The sequence below is a fragment of the Epinephelus lanceolatus genome, chromosome 22, assembly GCF_041903045.1.
Source record: "Epinephelus lanceolatus isolate andai-2023 chromosome 22, ASM4190304v1, whole genome shotgun sequence".
In the NCBI taxonomy this organism is placed as follows: Eukaryota; Metazoa; Chordata; class Actinopteri; order Perciformes; family Serranidae; genus Epinephelus; species Epinephelus lanceolatus.
Window position 1 is genome coordinate 17,907,329 of NC_135755.1, and position 18,272 is coordinate 17,925,600.

An 18,272-nucleotide genomic window follows, 5' to 3' on the forward strand; every position below is an offset into this window, starting at 1 on the left:
TCAATAACAGGACGATGATGGACAGGATTCGAGATTGTTCAGAATCATTTTAGCTTTATTTTTTATTTTTTTCCAGTGGGTTTCATAATGAGTGAGTGTGAGCACGTGGGTTGAAGTGAAATGTCTGAAAGAAAAGCCAATTAGTTACACCCTGAGAGATGCGAAATTGTATCTGCGGATGGGTAGGAGAGACTTCTGACCTGAGAGGTAGATTTTGGAGGCGGACATTCGCTTTGACCTGAGCTCTTCTGCCTCCCACTCTCTAATCCCTCACCTCCTGCTGCTCCGAAGCTATATTCTGAGAGAGGGGAGGACGGTTTAATGCACTGAGATGTATAGATAAAAAAGGCATGTACTGAGAGGGAAAGACAAGATGTAACATCCCTCAAACTGCAACACTGCTTGAATTAGAGAGATTTAATGAGGTCATTACGTAATTTTTTTTGTGGCATTTTTTTTTCATTTTTGGAATCAGAGCTTTGCTGTTTTAGAATAGACACTGCCATACATGGACAGCCGAACAGATTTTTGTAAAGTCGAGGTGAGTTTCATGGGAGATTTAAAGATGGAGAGTGGGTGGGACTCCTACACTCTGCCTCTCAGTCCATCTGAGTAGAGGAGAAAAAATATACTCGGAGAGAGAAAGAGAGCACAGGAGGTTGTGAAATGTCAGGTTATATTTAATGAGAGATTTAATGAAGGAGATAGAGACTATGTGCTTGTACTCACAGAGTAGAACATGAAGGAACAGGACTGAGGGAGAATAAGGAAACAGTCAGGTCCAGGAGCTCCCCACCCTTCGAGCAGAGGACAAGCTCACCCGTCATATAACAGAGATGGTAAATGATTGTTATTGCCGTGTTAATGCCTAGGGATGGGAATCGCCAGAGGACTCACGATACGATATTACTGTGTTATCATAAAACTTTGGCAACATCAGTTTTATCTCATAAGCTATGAAGTTTTCAGCCTGTTTGTCTGACGTCCCGTTTATACGACGATTTCAACTGAAAACTTTTGTTGCGTTTTGACTGATCGTTTACACAACAGCGGCGTTTTTGGGTGCCTGAATACGCAATGTTTTGAAAACGGGCTCCAGAACAACAATGGTGAGTTTATCAAGGCTGTAGATCTACTGTAGCAACTCCACCTCGTTGTCCGTTCGTCCAAACGTTCGTGCGGTTGCCATTTTGTTTGTTTGTACATCACCACTCTGTCGAAGGAAGCGCATGTCCGCTAGGCGTCTGTTGTTTCATTAGAAAGTCACACCGCCAACTACTGGCCTGGCACTATACTACAGCGTTTTTGGTCATTTTTGCGGAACCGTGTGCACCGCGATTGTTATCAAAACATTGTCATCGGAACGCGGAACTTATTTCAAAACGAAAATGAGAAACGATTCTGTTTTCAGTGGATCGTTTTCGTGTAAACATGGCCTGACTTTTAATCATTTTTATTGCAGCAAAATGTGATGCAAGGCAGAAACCCTGACCAACACCGCCTGTCAGAAATGCTTCGTACACCTGACAGACTGAACTAAGCACGTGAGCGAAACACTTCACGCCGAGGTATCCCGCTAACTGAATGGCAACACCCATGTTAGAAGCCATCCTTCCTGCTGTACTCAAAGATTCCTCAGCTTTATGCTTCACTTCTCTGTAGAGCTTGGGTACGGCTGTGTCAGTGAAAAAACATTGGGACGGAGTCACATACTGACGGGAAGTACCACCAGTTGGTCCAGGAGCTTCGCTTCCATGATGGCCGTCTCCAGGCATATAGCTGGGGCCATATAGCTCTTGGTATTCAACAACTGCTACCACCAGTTTCTCCTCCATTGTTTACCAACTGTAAACTTGTTGTCGTGACAACCACAGAAGGCCCGCCTCTCAAATCATCTGATGGGACAATGAGAAAAAAGAGATGATGTGGGTTGTGTTTCCGCTCTGAGTTGTATCATCTCGCGGAGTTCAGAGCACTACGCCAAAACACCAGGCGTCTAGAGCGCAGAAACACAAGGCGTGACGCAGCGCAACAACCACGAGCAAAAAGCTTCATTCTCATTAAAAACAATTACAAAAAGGTGCCTCCAGCTGCTAAAATGCTTTCTGTGTGATCAAGCCCAAAGCATTATTTAATATAAATGTCCAGAGAAAAGTATCATTTACGAGAATCTGCGAATCTGATTGTAAATTCAGACAGCTGAGACTTTGAGGTGGCTGAGAAAGACTCATTAAGTCCAAAAGCAACAAAGACAAAAGGACGGTATGTGAAGGGAAGGAGCCATGAAGCAAATGCGCAAGTTAAAAGGGGAAAAAAAAAAAGGGCTGGCAAAGACAAACCAGACACAAAGTCTGGATATATTGTATAGAAAACAGTACAGCGGAGTCTATTCCTCCCTCCAGATCTCTGTCAGGGAGATTTTTGAGCTGCTATCCCGGTGGTTTGGTTGCCATGGTGAAATCTAAAGGCTTGTCTCCATGCTGAAGTCCAGCACAGTTGGCCAGCGCTCTGTGTGTGTGTGTGTGTGTGTGTGTGTGTGTTTAAAGGGGAGAGAGTCTGTTTCTGTTTACGCCTGGCTTTGATAAAAAGAAAGACAGAGGAGGAAGAGTTGTGCAAGCATGTGAAGTGATCATATGACTGTCACGATGTCTCAAGTTGACCTCCCGTACTCACTCACGTACGTGTGCGTACAGTGTTTTCTCGCACTTTTTGTGTATTGCATCACCACAATGGTGATTGTGAACCAGAACTGGTGTCGTCGGTAACAAAATGTAGTGTTTCAGTGTTTTCCAGCCCTCGATAATCGAGTCTAAAAAGGAAAATCTAAACGTACGACTTCACTTAAATGCACACTTTAAATGTGTTTGCCAGTCTTTGCAGTTGGGGCTTTTATTCTGAAAGGGGCTTGGGGGGTGTGAGGTGAAGTGAAGAGGGGAGGGAGGATGGTTTCTGCCCTGTCGCTAGGTAACAGTCTCCAGGCCTAAAGGCAAAGCCAGGCCTGGTCTCCATGGCAACGTCATTGGTGTGGAGGGTGAATGGAGTTTTGGTGGTCGTGGCATATATGTATGTCTGTATGTGTGTGTGTGTGTGTGCGTGTGTGTGTGTGTGCGTGCGTGTGTGTGTGTGTGTGTCTAACAAAGAGAAGCACTCAGCAGGTTGATTATCGCTGCAATTGAAAGTGGAAAGGTAACAGTGAACACAGCAAGTGTTGTGAAATATGAGGCGTATAATGGAGGGTAAAATAATAGATGTGATCTCTGTAAGTGCTTCAGAAGATATTGTTGCAGCTCTCAGACCAAGGTCTTCCACATTTGTACTTGACATTATCTTTATTTGGACACACACCACCTCAGAACCGCATTCAGGCACTTGAGAACACACATTGATCAGCCGCTGCTGTGTCGACTCTACAGAGCATGTTTGTGCCTGCATTCTGCGCATGCTGTTGCACATTTATGAAATCCCTTTGTGGTCAGACGTGAAGAGAAAGACAGACACGAGAGAGAGGATCGAACAGGAAAAGAGACAAGAAAGGAGAGGAAGAAAACGGTATAGGGAGAACAGTGGGGCTCCGAGATGGATAATGGCCTGATTGCACAATGTATAGCAGACTGTGGTGGATGTGGTGGTGGGGGGTTAACAGTTTAGTCACGCAGTGGAAGAAGACTGGCATCTATACACACCATGAAGTCTATGGAAATTTATTGATGACAAAACTACTGAGCGAGTGCAAAAATAATCCAATTTTTTTTTTTTTGTATTTAACCCTTTGAACTCTGCAAGAGAAACGGTCCGCCATTGCATACATTGTTATGTTTGCTTATTGCGACGTCATTTCTTGGAAATAGGCTAAAAGGTTATGTGAGTCAGTAAACCATGATAATTGATTTAAGTATTGAAACTGAGCTAAGAAAAAAAATTAAAAACATTTTTTTTCATCCATTTTTTCCAACACATACTTATCAAGAGATTTCTAATTGTAGAAATTTTTCTTAACTCTCTCTCATTTTTCAAACACAAGTACACAAATCAGCTTCACTTTAACTCACAGCATTCACAGACAAACACTTGTCTTTATCTGGACACATTTTCCCCACAAATACAACATGCTAATGTTTTTAGCACAAGCCTATGGCATTTTACATTGTATAAATTAGCCTAGCAGCTAGCGGACTTTTCCTCTACTCATGTGAAGCCAGCGACAACAGCAACATTTAACAAAGGTGACGTTACAAAATTTGGCTCCATTACAACTCACAAGGTTCACTGACAAAACTAATACCTGATACCTAACATGTTTTCTAAACAAATAAAACATGCTAATGTTTTTAGCACAAGCCTATGGCATTTTACATTGTATAAATTAGCCTAGAAGCTACCTGACTTTTCCTCTGCTCATGTGAAGCCAGGATAAATCACACACAGGACTTAAAATGCTATTTTTATGGAGGCTGTATTGTCTTTACAATTTATTGTTTCTTATCTGTGAAATTGAAGCAAATAAAAGCTTTGTTTCCACTGAGGGAAATGGTTTCAGCTTACAAAAATAGACAGGAGTTACATTTCTGGAGAGGTGCAAATCAGGCTACAGCGTAGGATACAGTGTTGATTTGATGCAGAAGTATAAATGCCGCCTTCGAGGGGCTGGTGGGCTGATTTCTTTACCTTTAGGAAGAACCAGGCTAGCTGCTTTATGCTAAGCTAAGCTAGCCAGCTTCTGACTGTAGCTTCATGTATTTACCAAACCAATATGGGAGTGATATTAATCTCATAAGCCAACTGGCTACAAGTAAACAAATAAGTGTATTCCCCACACTGTTCTTATAAAGACTTGAACTGTGAACGATACAATACAACTCTGTTGATAAGCTCCCCTGAGTGCTTAAAATCAGCCAGAGAAAACTGTGAGATTTCAAACTGAGCATGAACGCCTCTTTTTACAAGTGCAAATGTTTCCCTTGCAGATTGATCACAACTTGAATGGATTCACTGTGTATCCAAATGTTTTGGCACCAACAAACTTCCATAATTTACACATAATGGTATACATTTATGGAGTGGAGAGTCTTTAGCTACCAGAAGTCTTTTTTTATTCTGTTTTTGTTTATTTATTTGTTTACTTCGGTCCCAGGAAACAGTTTAATAAAGTTATCTTATTGTTCAGGCTCCTTGAACAGTTTAATATATATCTGAATGTGGCTTTGACTTTGTAATATTAGTGACAGCTCTTTCTCTCTGTCTGTCTGTCTGTCTGTCTCGCATTTAAAGACACACACACACACACACACACACACACACACACACACACACAGGCAGGCAGGCAGCAGAGACAGAGGAACGAGCAGACAAAAGCATGTTTGTGTTCATGAGAATGTGAAGCACAGTGGGACTCTATGTATTGAAGCAGTGTCAGGATCGTCCCATAGAGACCAGGGAGGAGGGAGCGTCAGTGAGAGGGGATTTCACAAACTCTTTTACTTAGAGCATGACTGCAATGTTGCACAGGGATTTTAAAAAAAAACCGCATATACAGATCTCAGTTTTGTCTCAGAGCGTCTTGCGAAATGCTGATGCATGGTAGTCGGCCTTCACGGAGATAGCTGTGTGCCAAAAATAACTTTCTGTGGCCTTCTCTCTAATCACTAATACATTTAGTGGTTATATCTGATCACACAGTACAGGTGGGTTTATTCATTGTCGTACTTCCTGTCTTTGTTGTCAGGCAACAGCAAAAGCTGCAGCTGGATCTATTGATCTGCCCACGAACTGCTGTTTGGCTGGGTCAGTAGGAAGCAGTTTTTGGCCCATGAACACATTTCATACAGCAATGCCAGATTAGTAATCAATTCATTAAGGATGCACTGATAGGGATTTTTTCAACAGATAGCGTATATAACCTGTAGTTTATGTACACCTGACAGTCGGTTCACTACAGATGAACATAATAAATACAAGGATGTGAAAGTAAAATGACTTTTAATCAGTATTAAATTTATGTATAACGATAAGAGAGAGGGAGATGATGAAGCCCAGTGCTCGGCGGAATTTACACTTCTGCGTTGAATCGACGCCATAGCTATGGTGTAAGCTCTGCGTCAACATAGAGCCTACGACATAACTACGTGTCGTGGCAATGCAAACCTCCTGTCTATTTTTGTAAGCTGAAAACATTTCCCTCAGTGGAAACAAAGCTTTGATTTACTTTAGAAGACAATAAAGCCTCCACAAAAATAGCATTTTAAGTTCTGTGTGATTTATCCTGGCTTCATATGAGTAGAAGAAATCTCTGCTTGTCACTAGGCTAATTTATACAATGTAAAATGCCATAGGCTTGTGCTAATAACGTTAGCATGTTATATTTGTTTGGAAAACATGTTTAGTATAAGACAGTTGTTTCGTCAGTGAACCTTGTGAGTTGTAATGAAGCAGAATTTTGTATCGTTACCTTTGTTAAATGTTGCTGTTGTCCCTGGCTTCATATGAGTAGAGGAAAAGTCCGCTAGCTACTAGGCTAATTTGTTCAACGTAAAATGCCATAGGCTTGTGCAAATAGCGTTAGCATGTTATATTTGTTTGGAAACATATTTCGTGGTGTTTTCATCTTGCACCATGCACTTTATGTACAGATTACACGAAGACTAAATGAGACATGTGGGTGTTCTATCTGCCTCATTGCACTGTGCGCTCTTTATGGGCATGTACACCTTGTATGACTGTTTTCTGAAACAGTTTCTTTGGACGCCGTGTGTGCGTTGTCCCATGGATTTCAATGCACTCTATTTTTCTTGTTTCAGTCTGTCTCTTTATATGTCTATTTCTCTTGTTATTTCTTCTTTTGCCTGCCTCAGGGACTGCAGATGGAAACTAGCTAAAAAGCTATAATCTGGTGCAGTGCATCTTTACTCTGTTGAGTCCAATGTTCTCTGTACATGGTCCCTGATAAAAAAAAAAAAAAAGAATTAAAATAAACTAATTGAATTAAGACAGTTGTTTTGTCGGTGAATCTTGTGAGTTGTAATGGAGCTAAATTTTGTAAGGTTAGCTAGCAGAGGAAAAGTCCACTAGCTACTAGGCTAATTTATACAATGTGAAATTCCATAGACTTGTGCTAATAACGTTAGCATGTTGTATTTGTGGAGGTGTAACTGCAGAGTGTTTTGCCCTCTCGACAGCGTGCTGCAGTTGTTGTTGTTCCTTTCTGTGTTAATTGGCGGCTCACAAACCCAAGTTTAAAGCTACATGTACCGTCACCCACTGTGTTGGGTGTGTAGATGCTGCCTTTGTGAAGTCAATGACAGCAGTCTGGCTTTTTTTTTGTTGGCGCTATTTATCGGCTATAATTTTAATAATTTTAATTTTAATTTTTATAATTATAAAAATGTCCAATTATCAGCCTGATATATATCGTGCATCCCTGCAATTCATCTCTAAATATTTCAGCTCTTGTCATAATAATGACAAGGTTTCTTGTTATTATTATACTGTATCTAAAAAAATAATAGAAACTAAATTCCACAGTTGGCATGATGGGTTTTTGTGAAAAATTTATCACTGAGAGTTAGAGCTTAAAAATCAAAAATACAGCATAAACCATGTGTAAACCATGAAAAATAAATAAAAACATGTCTAATAAAAGTACTAAATGAATGTAAAAAAAAAAAAAGCATTAAAGTTTTAAAAATTTGAAGCATGGCCAAGACTGACTATTTTAGTCAGATCGTCTTCATTTGGCGGTTGAGAAAGAGTGAAAGGCAGCGGGGGGGGGGGGGGGGGGGGGGCAATGTGAGGGAGGTGGTGGGAGACAGAAACACTATATGTAGCCACTCTATCCATTGTTGTTGTTGTTTTTTTGTTCCCCCCCTTCTCCTCTAAAAGTATACAAAAGCAGCGCCAGTCCATTGTGGTGCAAAACAGAGAGCAGGCAGGGCGACCTGGGTCGAGAGAGGAGGCACCGGGACCAACACACACACACACACACACTCATTCTTTCAGTCTCCCTCCATCTCACACACACAATTCACAAGCTCGTGAGTGGAAGCGTTCAAACACACATTTTCTTTTGTGCACGTAAATACATGCAAACGCACACACACGATTCCCAAACTTGCATTTCAAGGCAGGAGCCACACACACACACACACACACACACACACACACACACACACAGACCCTTGTTGTATTCACTGGAGTTAAGGTGCATATCCCTGCTCTCTCCCACGCAGCGCTTTGTGTTGATTGAGCAAGTTGCTCTGGTTAGAGAGGAGATGAATGTGACATTTAAGACTGAAGTAACACACACACACACGCACTCTCCCTCTTGCTCTGTCTCTCTCACCACATGCACAGTAAAAAGTGCTCTGTCATTATTGTGCTCTCGCACCGAGGCTGAGATCGTGGATCAGACAAACCAAACCAAATGCCACCAATTAGCCATTAGAGAACAGACAAACAAATCATGACCTTAAATCCGCCTGTGGTACAGCAGCATCCCATACATTTCACACACACTTTAAGACTGTCACTATTTGTCAGCGTGCATATGGACCTATTCATCCAGTTGCCAGTTATTGACTGGAAATGTAATTTCTGCGTGAAATGTATCCGTATTTTTCAATGGATGAGTGATCTCGTTTTTCCATCCCTGCTGTTAATCATCTTTTCAGGGTCTGCTGCTCAGCTAGAGAGCATCATCTCCTGCCCATATGTCCCTGTGAGCATGCTTCAGACAATTGCATTGTTGCACCATAAGATGCTTAAGCTGCCTCTACAGTATCTTAAGCTCCACAGCGAATGGGGGCCCTCTGGTGGTAGCTGCGGGTAACGGCAGCTCTGTTATATAGGTCACAGCGCTCATCACAGAGCCTCTTCTGGGCTTTCTGTACGCCGTGTTTATCTGTGATGAGACTGAGGGGATCAGAGGCAGACAGAGCTTCGTGCCAGTGCCCATGATGCACTGCATTCAGCGGCAGCCTCTTGCCAGCTGCATGGATGCCAGGGATGGGGAGGGGCTGCTGTGTGTGACACAGGAAGAGACGTATGTGCGCAGATGCATGTTTATGTTGTGGGAAGCTTATGTGAGAGGAGATGACTGCAACTTGCATCGCTCCCCAAAGTTGCCAGAGTGTCCCTGAGCGAGACACTGGATCCCATTCAGCTCAGCTGCAGCTGTTTTTAGGTGACCTTAATCATTTCCACATAGCTAAACCACTGCCTCGTTAAAGTCACCAAGGGCTGGGGAAAGTCTCACCAGGATGTCGGGACGATGGGGCCTTTGGAAATCTTGAGGCAGCAGTGTGATTGGAAGTGAGGTTGAAAATGTTGGAAGCAGCACCTGCAGTTGGTTTTTGGTTTGAGCATGATGTCATTGGCATCCCACTGTGTTTACGCCTTTTTCTAGACCATTTTTAGCCTTAATTTTCTTGAGACTTACATCATCTTACTCGACAGCAAAAAGAGAAATGTAAAAAGAAATGCAGATAAGAGGATTCGAGACAAACTAACGTCAGCTTTCTTTATATCATCTGCTCCAGGCATGCTACTGCAAGTGTTTACATTAGCCTACACTGTTACATGAGGCTACATGCTAACATGCTATACCCCAATTTGGGATCAGATTCCTGCTGTAACATGTCCGGTTGTGTTTACAAGCTGTTATAGGTGAGTCTTCTCAGCAGGAAGTGCCGCTGTTCTCCGTTACAGTCATTCCCCAGCTTCAGTTACACTAGTTACATACATGTAGCTACATGCTACATCAGGGAAACATGTAATCTTGGTTGATGATGTTGTTAATTTCTTCCTGATTTTGAATCATAATTCTTCTGGAGCATGTCTAGTTGTGTTTAGAAGCTTTAATTGGTTATTTAATTTTATTTTTGTATGGGAGAAAGTGCCACTGTTCTCCATTACAGTTCTCCCCTGGCTGCAAGTAGCCCATTGCATGTAGCTACATGCTAACATCAGGGAAACATGAAATCTTGGTTACTGATGTTGTAAATTTCTCCACAATTCCGGATCATATTTCTGCTGGAACATGTCTAGTTGTGTTTAGAAGCTTTTATTGGTGCTTTATTTTGCAACAGGAAGTGTTGCTGTTCTCTGTTACAGTCATTCCCCCGCTGTAAGTACACTGCTAATGTACATGTAGCTACATGCTAACATCAGGGAAACACGTAATCTTGGTTGCTGATGTTGTTCATGTCATACTTATGCTGGAGCATGTCCAGTTGTGGTAAGAAGCTTTTATTGGTGATTTTATTTTTTACAGTAGAAAGTGCCACTGTTCTCTGTTACAGTCATTCCCCCACTGCAAGTATACTGCTACATGTAGCTACATGCTAGCATCAGGGAAACATGTACTCTTGGTTGCTGATGTTGTTCGTTTCTCCCTAATTTTGGATCAGATTCCTGCCAGAACACTGTGTTTAGAAGCTTTTATTGATGATTTTTTTAATTTATTTTTTATGGTAGAAAGTTCCACTCTTCTCTGTTACAGTGAGCCTCCCACTGCAAGTACACTGCTACATGTAGTTACATCTAATCTTGGTTGCTTGGTTGTGTTTAGAAGCTTTTATTGGTGATTTGTCTTTACGGTAGAGAGTGCTGCTGTTCTCCATTACAGTCATTCCCCAACTGCAAGTATATTTCCACATATAGCTTCATGCTAACATCAGGGAAACATGTAATCTTGGTTACTGATGTTTTTTAATTACGTCTCGATTTCATATCATACTTCTCCTGGAACGTGTTCAATTGTATTTAGAAGCTTTTATTGGTGATTTATTTGTTATTTTTTTACGGGAGAAAGTGCCACTATTATCCATTACAGTAATTTCCCCCACTGCAAGTACAGTGCTACATGTAGCTACATGCTAACATCAGAGTAACACATATACTTGGTTGCTGATGTTGTTATTTTATAAGTGACCTTGACCGTTTGATTGAGAAGGCTTAAGAAAAGCAATATTCATTTTTTGAACCAAAGGAGAATGTAGTGAATTTTGACTTTTTTGCTTGACTTGCAGGATTAATGAATTATCTTAATTGTTGCTAAATAATTTTGATCTAAGAGTCGGTTTTATATAAACGATATTTTATTCACCTCCTGCACACAGATTTGTTTGTTTCTCAAACCACCATTAAACATCTGCAGTAATATGCACCAATACTTGCAATCATCTGGATATGAAGATGAATATGAATAGCTTGACCCAAATATGTTAATAACCCAGATCAGAGCTGCAATCTGAAGCCTGCGTTTGCCTCCCGATCTGTTTTCTTCCAAACTGAGGCAGCTGAACGAAGCAGACGGCCTCACAACACGCCTGAATCACTCTGTCTGTTTCTCTGCCTCTCTTTCACTGTGCTTCTTTTATGTCTGTTTCTCGCTGGCTGCCTGTTTCTGAACAACCCGCATGCCAACACACACACTCCCACACACTCGCACACACACAGGCAAATACTCTATCTTTGTGAGGATAACCTAAACCCTGCGATCCTGACAACACTCATTCCTTAAAGCAAGCCTGATCCGTAACCACTGCATGCCTATGTACTGAATCCTTAAACCACTGTTCTCATTTCAGGTCTAAATCTGAAAACAAGTCACATATTTTAATATCTTGCATGCATACAGAGCTGCCTGTGATCTTTTTCTATCCAAGTGGGAAACCTATAAGTAGGAAAGCACCTATCTGACTTTTTTTTTCTGAACTTGTATCACATATCTGCAGATACAGAGTACCGATATATTAAATCTTTTTCCTAGGGATGTGCAGAATGTGAAACTCTGGGCCTCTTGATATCATTTTCATGTGAGGTAACACAGACAAAAACAATGTATCTGATAGCAGGAATACTGAATTTGAATAAGCAATATTTAACTTGACTATATTGGTTAGAACCTGTGCTTTTTATCATTGAATATGTATTATCTTTGATGTCATGTGTGCCTTATTTTATTCTTTGAACGCATGTGTGCATAGTCATTAATACAGTGCATCAATTTAGGTTGCGATTGTGTTACGCTTGCATAATGAAAATAAAGTTCTTGAATGTTCTGTGATTCTGCATAAGCACAGAACTGCTCTTCTTCAATGAGGCCAGTAGAGGGAGACAGAGAGCTGCAGAAATGTTCTCTAGAGCCTGAGATGATTTGATGAAGGCAAATCATAGCCATTCACACATGATGTTGTAGGTCGCTTTTTAATGTACTTCCTAATATATGTGAAGGGTACAGAGTTTAAAGGACAAGGCCAATGTGATACTGTATTTTTCTTACCGTCAACACACCCTTGAAAATGCCATAGTCCTTTTCCTCTGTTCCTTGCTGCCGCAAGCCCCTTCTGAAGATGTAACATATAGCTATATAAAGCCTGAGTAATTTACCAAAACAGCAGGCCACTGTAATTAATAGCAAACTGTACTCAAACAGGAAGAAGTAGTGCATCTGCTGGAGACTATTTTCAGATGTAATTAATACACATTTGGTGCTCTTGTGAGTATTTACAGCAGCAGACCTGTATATGTGTGATTGATTCAAAGGGGCTCTATGTGAAATTCAGAGCTCATAAATTGTCTGGACACGGTTCTCAAAACATGTTTGCCAACTCTGCTGTTTTTCTGGGAGACTCTAGTTTTTCTTGCCCTCACTTGGTTTCCTACCTGGGTCATAATTGGGCCGTACTCTTCCCAATTTATGACAGATTTTCACACCTTCTCTTTCCTTTTCATTATCACAGCCTGTTTCTGGCACTGTATAGCGTGCAGCATAGTCTACTGTTCCCTCCCCCTCTCCCTCCTTCTCTGACCCTCGGGCTTGCGACGGACGCCCGTCCATGACCATGTTACAAGTGTGTAGGCCCGACACTGACAGATAGTGATGGCCAAATGAAGCCTCATGAACCACTTTCTTTATTTTCTGACTCCACCAGATGGCAGTCTTGGTTTAAAGATAAAGGCTGAGGGACCTGCAATGAAGTGTGCTTTCAAACCTTTGTTGAACAGACAGCGCCATCTGGTGGCTTCAGAAAATAAAGACAGTGGTTCATGAGGCCTCATTTGGCCATCACTACCGACAGGATGTTCTAGCAGGGGTTTCAGGGGTGCTTTGGTGGTTGGAGGGAACTTGCTTGCCCTCTTTTACCTCAGTGGGGTACCCAGCTGTCTTCCAGTGACTGTTGCTTTTCAGTGACCGGTGCTTTCTGCCCTGTTTGGTTCAGTTCACTCGAACTCAAGTTCTTTGCCACCCTAAGTGCAGTTCATTTGGGCAGGTGTGAACGCAGCAATCACACTCTGGTGCGCACCAAATCAACCGGGACCTTCTTGAAGACGTGGTCTAGGTCTAGTTACAGACGAACTCTGGTGCGGTTCGTTTGTGGTGAGAACGTGTTCCGACCTCGATCTGAACCATCACATGACACATTGTTTGGGTTAAACATGAGCATGTTACAGTCCTGGAGGATTATTAATGTGCACCTCCTCCTGTACTGCCTTAATATGCACATTCAGCACATCCAATGCATCAAAACATTGTTTTCTAGTTGGAGTCGCGCCTCGTTTTCAAACTGTATGGTTTGACTAAAATGAACAATGACAGCAATATAGTCCACGATGAGCAGCGCTAAAATCAACCTGCGTAGTTGTCCCTCCATTGTGACATTAGAAAGTGCCCTTTCTGAGTGCGTAGACCCATTTTGGATGTCCATTAAGGTGCAGTACAATGTTATGTCCCATTTTGTCCCATCCAGTCTTTCCAGTCAATCTCTTCTTTCAGGTACAAAGAGAGAGGATTGGCCTGTTTGATATCATCTGGTCTCTGTGCTTCTCCGTCCCACTCTGACAGTATGCTATCATCATTAGATTTCTTAACTTTCCATTCTAGAGTCTGGGAAGTAGGTGGGCTGTTTGCACACTGAGCAATTCAACAACACGTGGATATTTTCAGTCGCTCTTCTTTTTCTGTTGCTCTCTCCCCTTTAGTTTCTGTTTGCTTTGGCATTCGCTTATTCAGTATATCTAACTGCTTCCTCTCTCTCTGTCTCTAACCAGACCATGGCGGAGTACAGCTCTCTGCTCAGCGACCTGTCTGAAAACATCACCAACGAAGACTTGGAGCAGCTCAAGTCGGCCTGCAAGGAGGACATCCCTGAGGACCAGAGCAACAACATCACCTCCTCCAAGGAGTGGTTCAGCTACCTGGAGAAGAACGACAAGCTGGCCCAAGGTGAGAAACACAGACTGAGCTCCAACATTCAATCACATCATTTAGCTTATATTTAATCTACGTGGGTGTAAATGTGTTAGAGTAGTTTGTCTCTTCTTATTTCCACATCCATCATGCGTCAACTGATGACCAGAACATCTTTGTATGACATATCCGAAGGCTGTTTCGCTGCTAACGACCCTTCTCGTGCAGATAATCTGTCGTACATCGAGCACATCTTTGAGATTTCACGGCGACCGGACCTGCTGACGAGGGTGATCGAGTACCGCACCACCGTGCTCAAGATCTCTGAGGACGACGAGATCGACACCAAGCTCACACGCATCCCCTCAGCCAAGAAATACAAAGGTAACAGAATGTGTATATAAAAGGTTAGAGATCAGTTTACTAAAATATCAGGCCAATTTTACCCCTTCTTTGGACATAACTGGATCTGTGATTTGGCAGAAGTTACTCTGATTGGCTTCCTGGTCTCCCAAATCTAGTCAAGTTCTGCCCCCTATTGGCAAAACAGAAAACTGTCTTAATCCTCTGAGACCTGCATAGACTCATTATTGCCTTTTTTCGGGGGGACAGGGGATCTTTAGAGGGCGATAACACGTCAACAGTATACACCACGTAGAAGAGTCATGCATCGTCTGAAAGCTGGAAACCTGAAGATTAATTTGAGATGCAGCTCAGCACTGTGTGTCAAGTCTTTCTAGTCATAGATATGTAATAATTGAAACTTTGAAACAACTAGAACATTATGATGGATCTTTCCATGCTCAGTTATGTCTCACATGTTTTTGCAGCAATTTTTGTTTTGATATAATGTGGTACACAAATTTGGTGCTAAATTTAAGGATTTTTTGCCATTTGCGAATTCATAAAAATGGTCAAAAAGTTCTCAAAAATGCCATTAAGGTTAAATCCCAGTTACACTCCTTGGGTCTCATTCATGAAACGTGAGCAGAATGAATTTGTGTGTAAACTGTTTGCAGTCGGAAATTTACGTGTATTTCGGCATACATCAATATGTTAGTAGCTCTAGTGTTTTCGCAGGTACTAACAAAATCTATACCTGCTAGTTGCTAGTAGTGCTTATAAGATAATGCACATAAATGTTGTTTGTCATTATCAGAAATTACAATTTTAATTTGTATTGTGCTCTGTTAGGTTCACAATACACAGAAGCCTTTGAAACATGTAAGTTAAACATGACAAGAGATTAGAAATATGACACATTATATAGTTGGCATTTAGCAGATTTAAGCTTCAGATTAGGGTTCTTAAAACATGAATGAGTTATTTAAATCGACTGAGTTTTGGTTTAATAAGACCTGCGGACGTGGGGAAGCAGTTCGGCATCTGTCTCCGCTCACACCGGGCAGCTGGTGAACCTGAATCTGGCAGACAGTTGGAGGGAGACGGTGTGGTTTTACGCCACACTATCTTACTTGTTGTTAAACTTAACGCTGGGTTATTGCCCACATTAGACTGCCTGTATTAAGATGTGTAATAGTGCTTTAATTTCACAACAGAGACAAAGAATGCCGAGGCTCAAACAGACAAACAGGCAAACTGACAGAGAGGTCTCTCAGATGATACAAACATTGTGCTCATCTGCAGAGCTGTGATTTGGAGGAGCCTCCTGTAGCTGTTAACGTAACGTTACCCTACAGAGCACTATGGCCTGGTAATGAAACAGTTTTCTTTTTTATTTTATGACTTGTTTAATCGATCGACAGTGCAGGACTTAGTCAATGAATTGCAAGTGTCCATGCTTTTCTATCACCATCAGATAAATTATGAATATGGTGATAATACCTTTATTGCTATGGTTGTGTCTGTTAACGTGCGCGCCATTGAAGACGACTGATGACGTGTCAGGGTCTTGAAGGGTTGTCCCATTTCACAGGCGAAGAGTTCAAACACTACTCCTTGTAACTCTTTAGTCTTCTTACATAAAATGGCAACGAAATAAAGTGAATAAGCTATTAAAAAGAGAAATCCATTGAAAAAGTCTGATGAATTGTGATTTTTAAAGAATAAATCTTGACTTTATCTTACAGGCATTCTGGTTTAATTATTTATTTTATAAGATTTTCAGTCAGAAGTAATTGTAAGAACCAAAGAGGCTTGTTTTAAAGAGGAGGGTCATGTTGCAATAAAATGTTCCTTCTCCTCTTCTCTCGGCTTTGTGCTGCCTTTTATTAGATTTATTTCTGGTCTACAACTTTTTTTCTGGCTCAGTTCAGTTCACAGGGGAAATTTAGCTTGAGGCCAGGTTGAGTTAAAACACCATAAAAACACAGGTGCAACGGCCAAATAAAATACATCAGTTCCCCCGCTATTAAAAATGATTAAATGTCTGTTTAGCACGGTTCTTTTCAGGAAGCATCATTTTTCAGATGTACACTAAAAGAACTTGACAACATTCACTGTTTTACAATGATTTGGGCTTTTTTTAATTTTTTTTTTTGTATTCCTTTTTTTTTTTTTTTTTTTTTTACAATTTTCCATTATGTTGTATTGGTATTTGTTGCTTTATTTAATAATACATTTTTATTTTTATTTTTTTTTATTTTGAAAAATAATAATTATTATCATCTTAAAAAAATCAATAAATACAAAAACTGACCTTTTGTGTGTTTGTAGAAGCATTTTCGATGAACGATGGCGGTCTGTGCAAACATCAATGATAAATACTGTACATTTTCTCTGACTGCTTCACAATAAAAGTCAACCCATGTTACACCTATTTAATGCTTTTAATGTGAAGCAGCAGGAAGTACTGCTTAACACAGCTCTGGTGTTGTGTTAGCGGGGTAAGTGTAGCTGGACAGACTGATATGTGTGAAAAACAAACACCAGTCCATTCTGATTCCAGGGGCATCAAACACCAATGAATTATCACACCCCTAGTGTGTGATTCCAACATTGAAGGCAGCCATAGCACCTTTGAGACGCACTGGACTTCAAACTGACTCCAGTGTAAACCCATCTGTGGCAATACTTAAGGCTGATGGCAACTGACGTAGTATAAAGAGTCTGGATAGGGTGGGAGGTGGATGGGTCGTACAAAACTGGACCTTTATCCAGGAGACAAAAATTCTCATCCCGTGTGAGACCAAAAGTCAACACTGTTTTAACATAACGTTAAACAAGTTACGTATCATCATCGAGCACTGACATCACTCACGTGACTTATTTATGTTACATTACGTTACGTTGCATTGTGTAACAAATCTACTCATTTTAACCCAAAACATGTTTTTTCTAAACCTAACTAAGTAGTTCAGTCAGCAACACTTAAGTCAAAGAAAACTTAACTTCCATTTGCGGTATTATATTTGGTGGAATGGCTCTGTTATGGGGTCCCCCTGCCTTTCCTCGGGCCTACGCAGAAAGCCTCTCCCACACTCCTACATGGAAAGCCTGAGGTGGAAAGAGCACACCTCTCTGCCCTTCCACATGCAAATAAGGGAAAGCCTGAGGCAAAGAGACCAAACCTCCCTGCCCTTCCACGTGCCTACACAGAAAGCCTAAGGCAGGGAGAGCAGCAGCAAAGACCTGCCAGGAACAGAACAGAGCAGCATCAGTGACAAACAGAAAAGACATAAGTCAGACCCAGCATGAAAAGGAGGAGTTGGGGAGGAGGTGGGTTGCAAAGTGGCTTGCAGAGGAAGCAGCAACAGTAGGCAGGCCAGAGCAGTTTAAATAGGGTGCCCTGAATTAGATTTGCCAATTGGCAGCATGGAAAGGAACCATGTGATCTATCAGCTGACTCCCTTCCATCAATCAGCTGATCCATCACTTGATTGGGCTGTTTGAGATCAGCTGATGTAGCTGGGATGTGAGCTGAGCTTGACATCCCTATGCTCAATTTTTGTTGCATCAACTACACCATAACCCTCTCACAACTTCAATTGCGTATTACAATGCATTTCAGCTGTACATCACATAAAGGCGCTAACGGTTGCCTTGCGCGATGCAATGAGACACAGAGTGGCGTGACAAAGCATCAGTATTTAACAACCTAGGAATGAGAACGGGTTGAAAAAACAGC

The 18,272-nt window shown here is 41.5% G+C and overlaps 1 protein-coding gene across 1 annotated transcript in view; it reads left to right on the forward strand.

Annotated features, from left to right (window-relative positions):
* pea15 (proliferation and apoptosis adaptor protein 15) overlaps positions 1 to 18,272 on the forward strand; it is a 71,441-nt gene that overhangs the window by 51,996 nt on the left and 1,173 nt on the right. Inside the window, exons 2-3 of the mRNA XM_033610165.2 lie at positions 14,047 to 14,221; positions 14,414 to 14,569. Of these exons, the coding sequence (XP_033466056.1) occupies positions 14,050 to 14,221; positions 14,414 to 14,569 (328 nt within the window). The 5' untranslated portion in view covers positions 14,047 to 14,049. The remainder of the gene's footprint in view (positions 1 to 14,046; positions 14,222 to 14,413; positions 14,570 to 18,272) is intronic.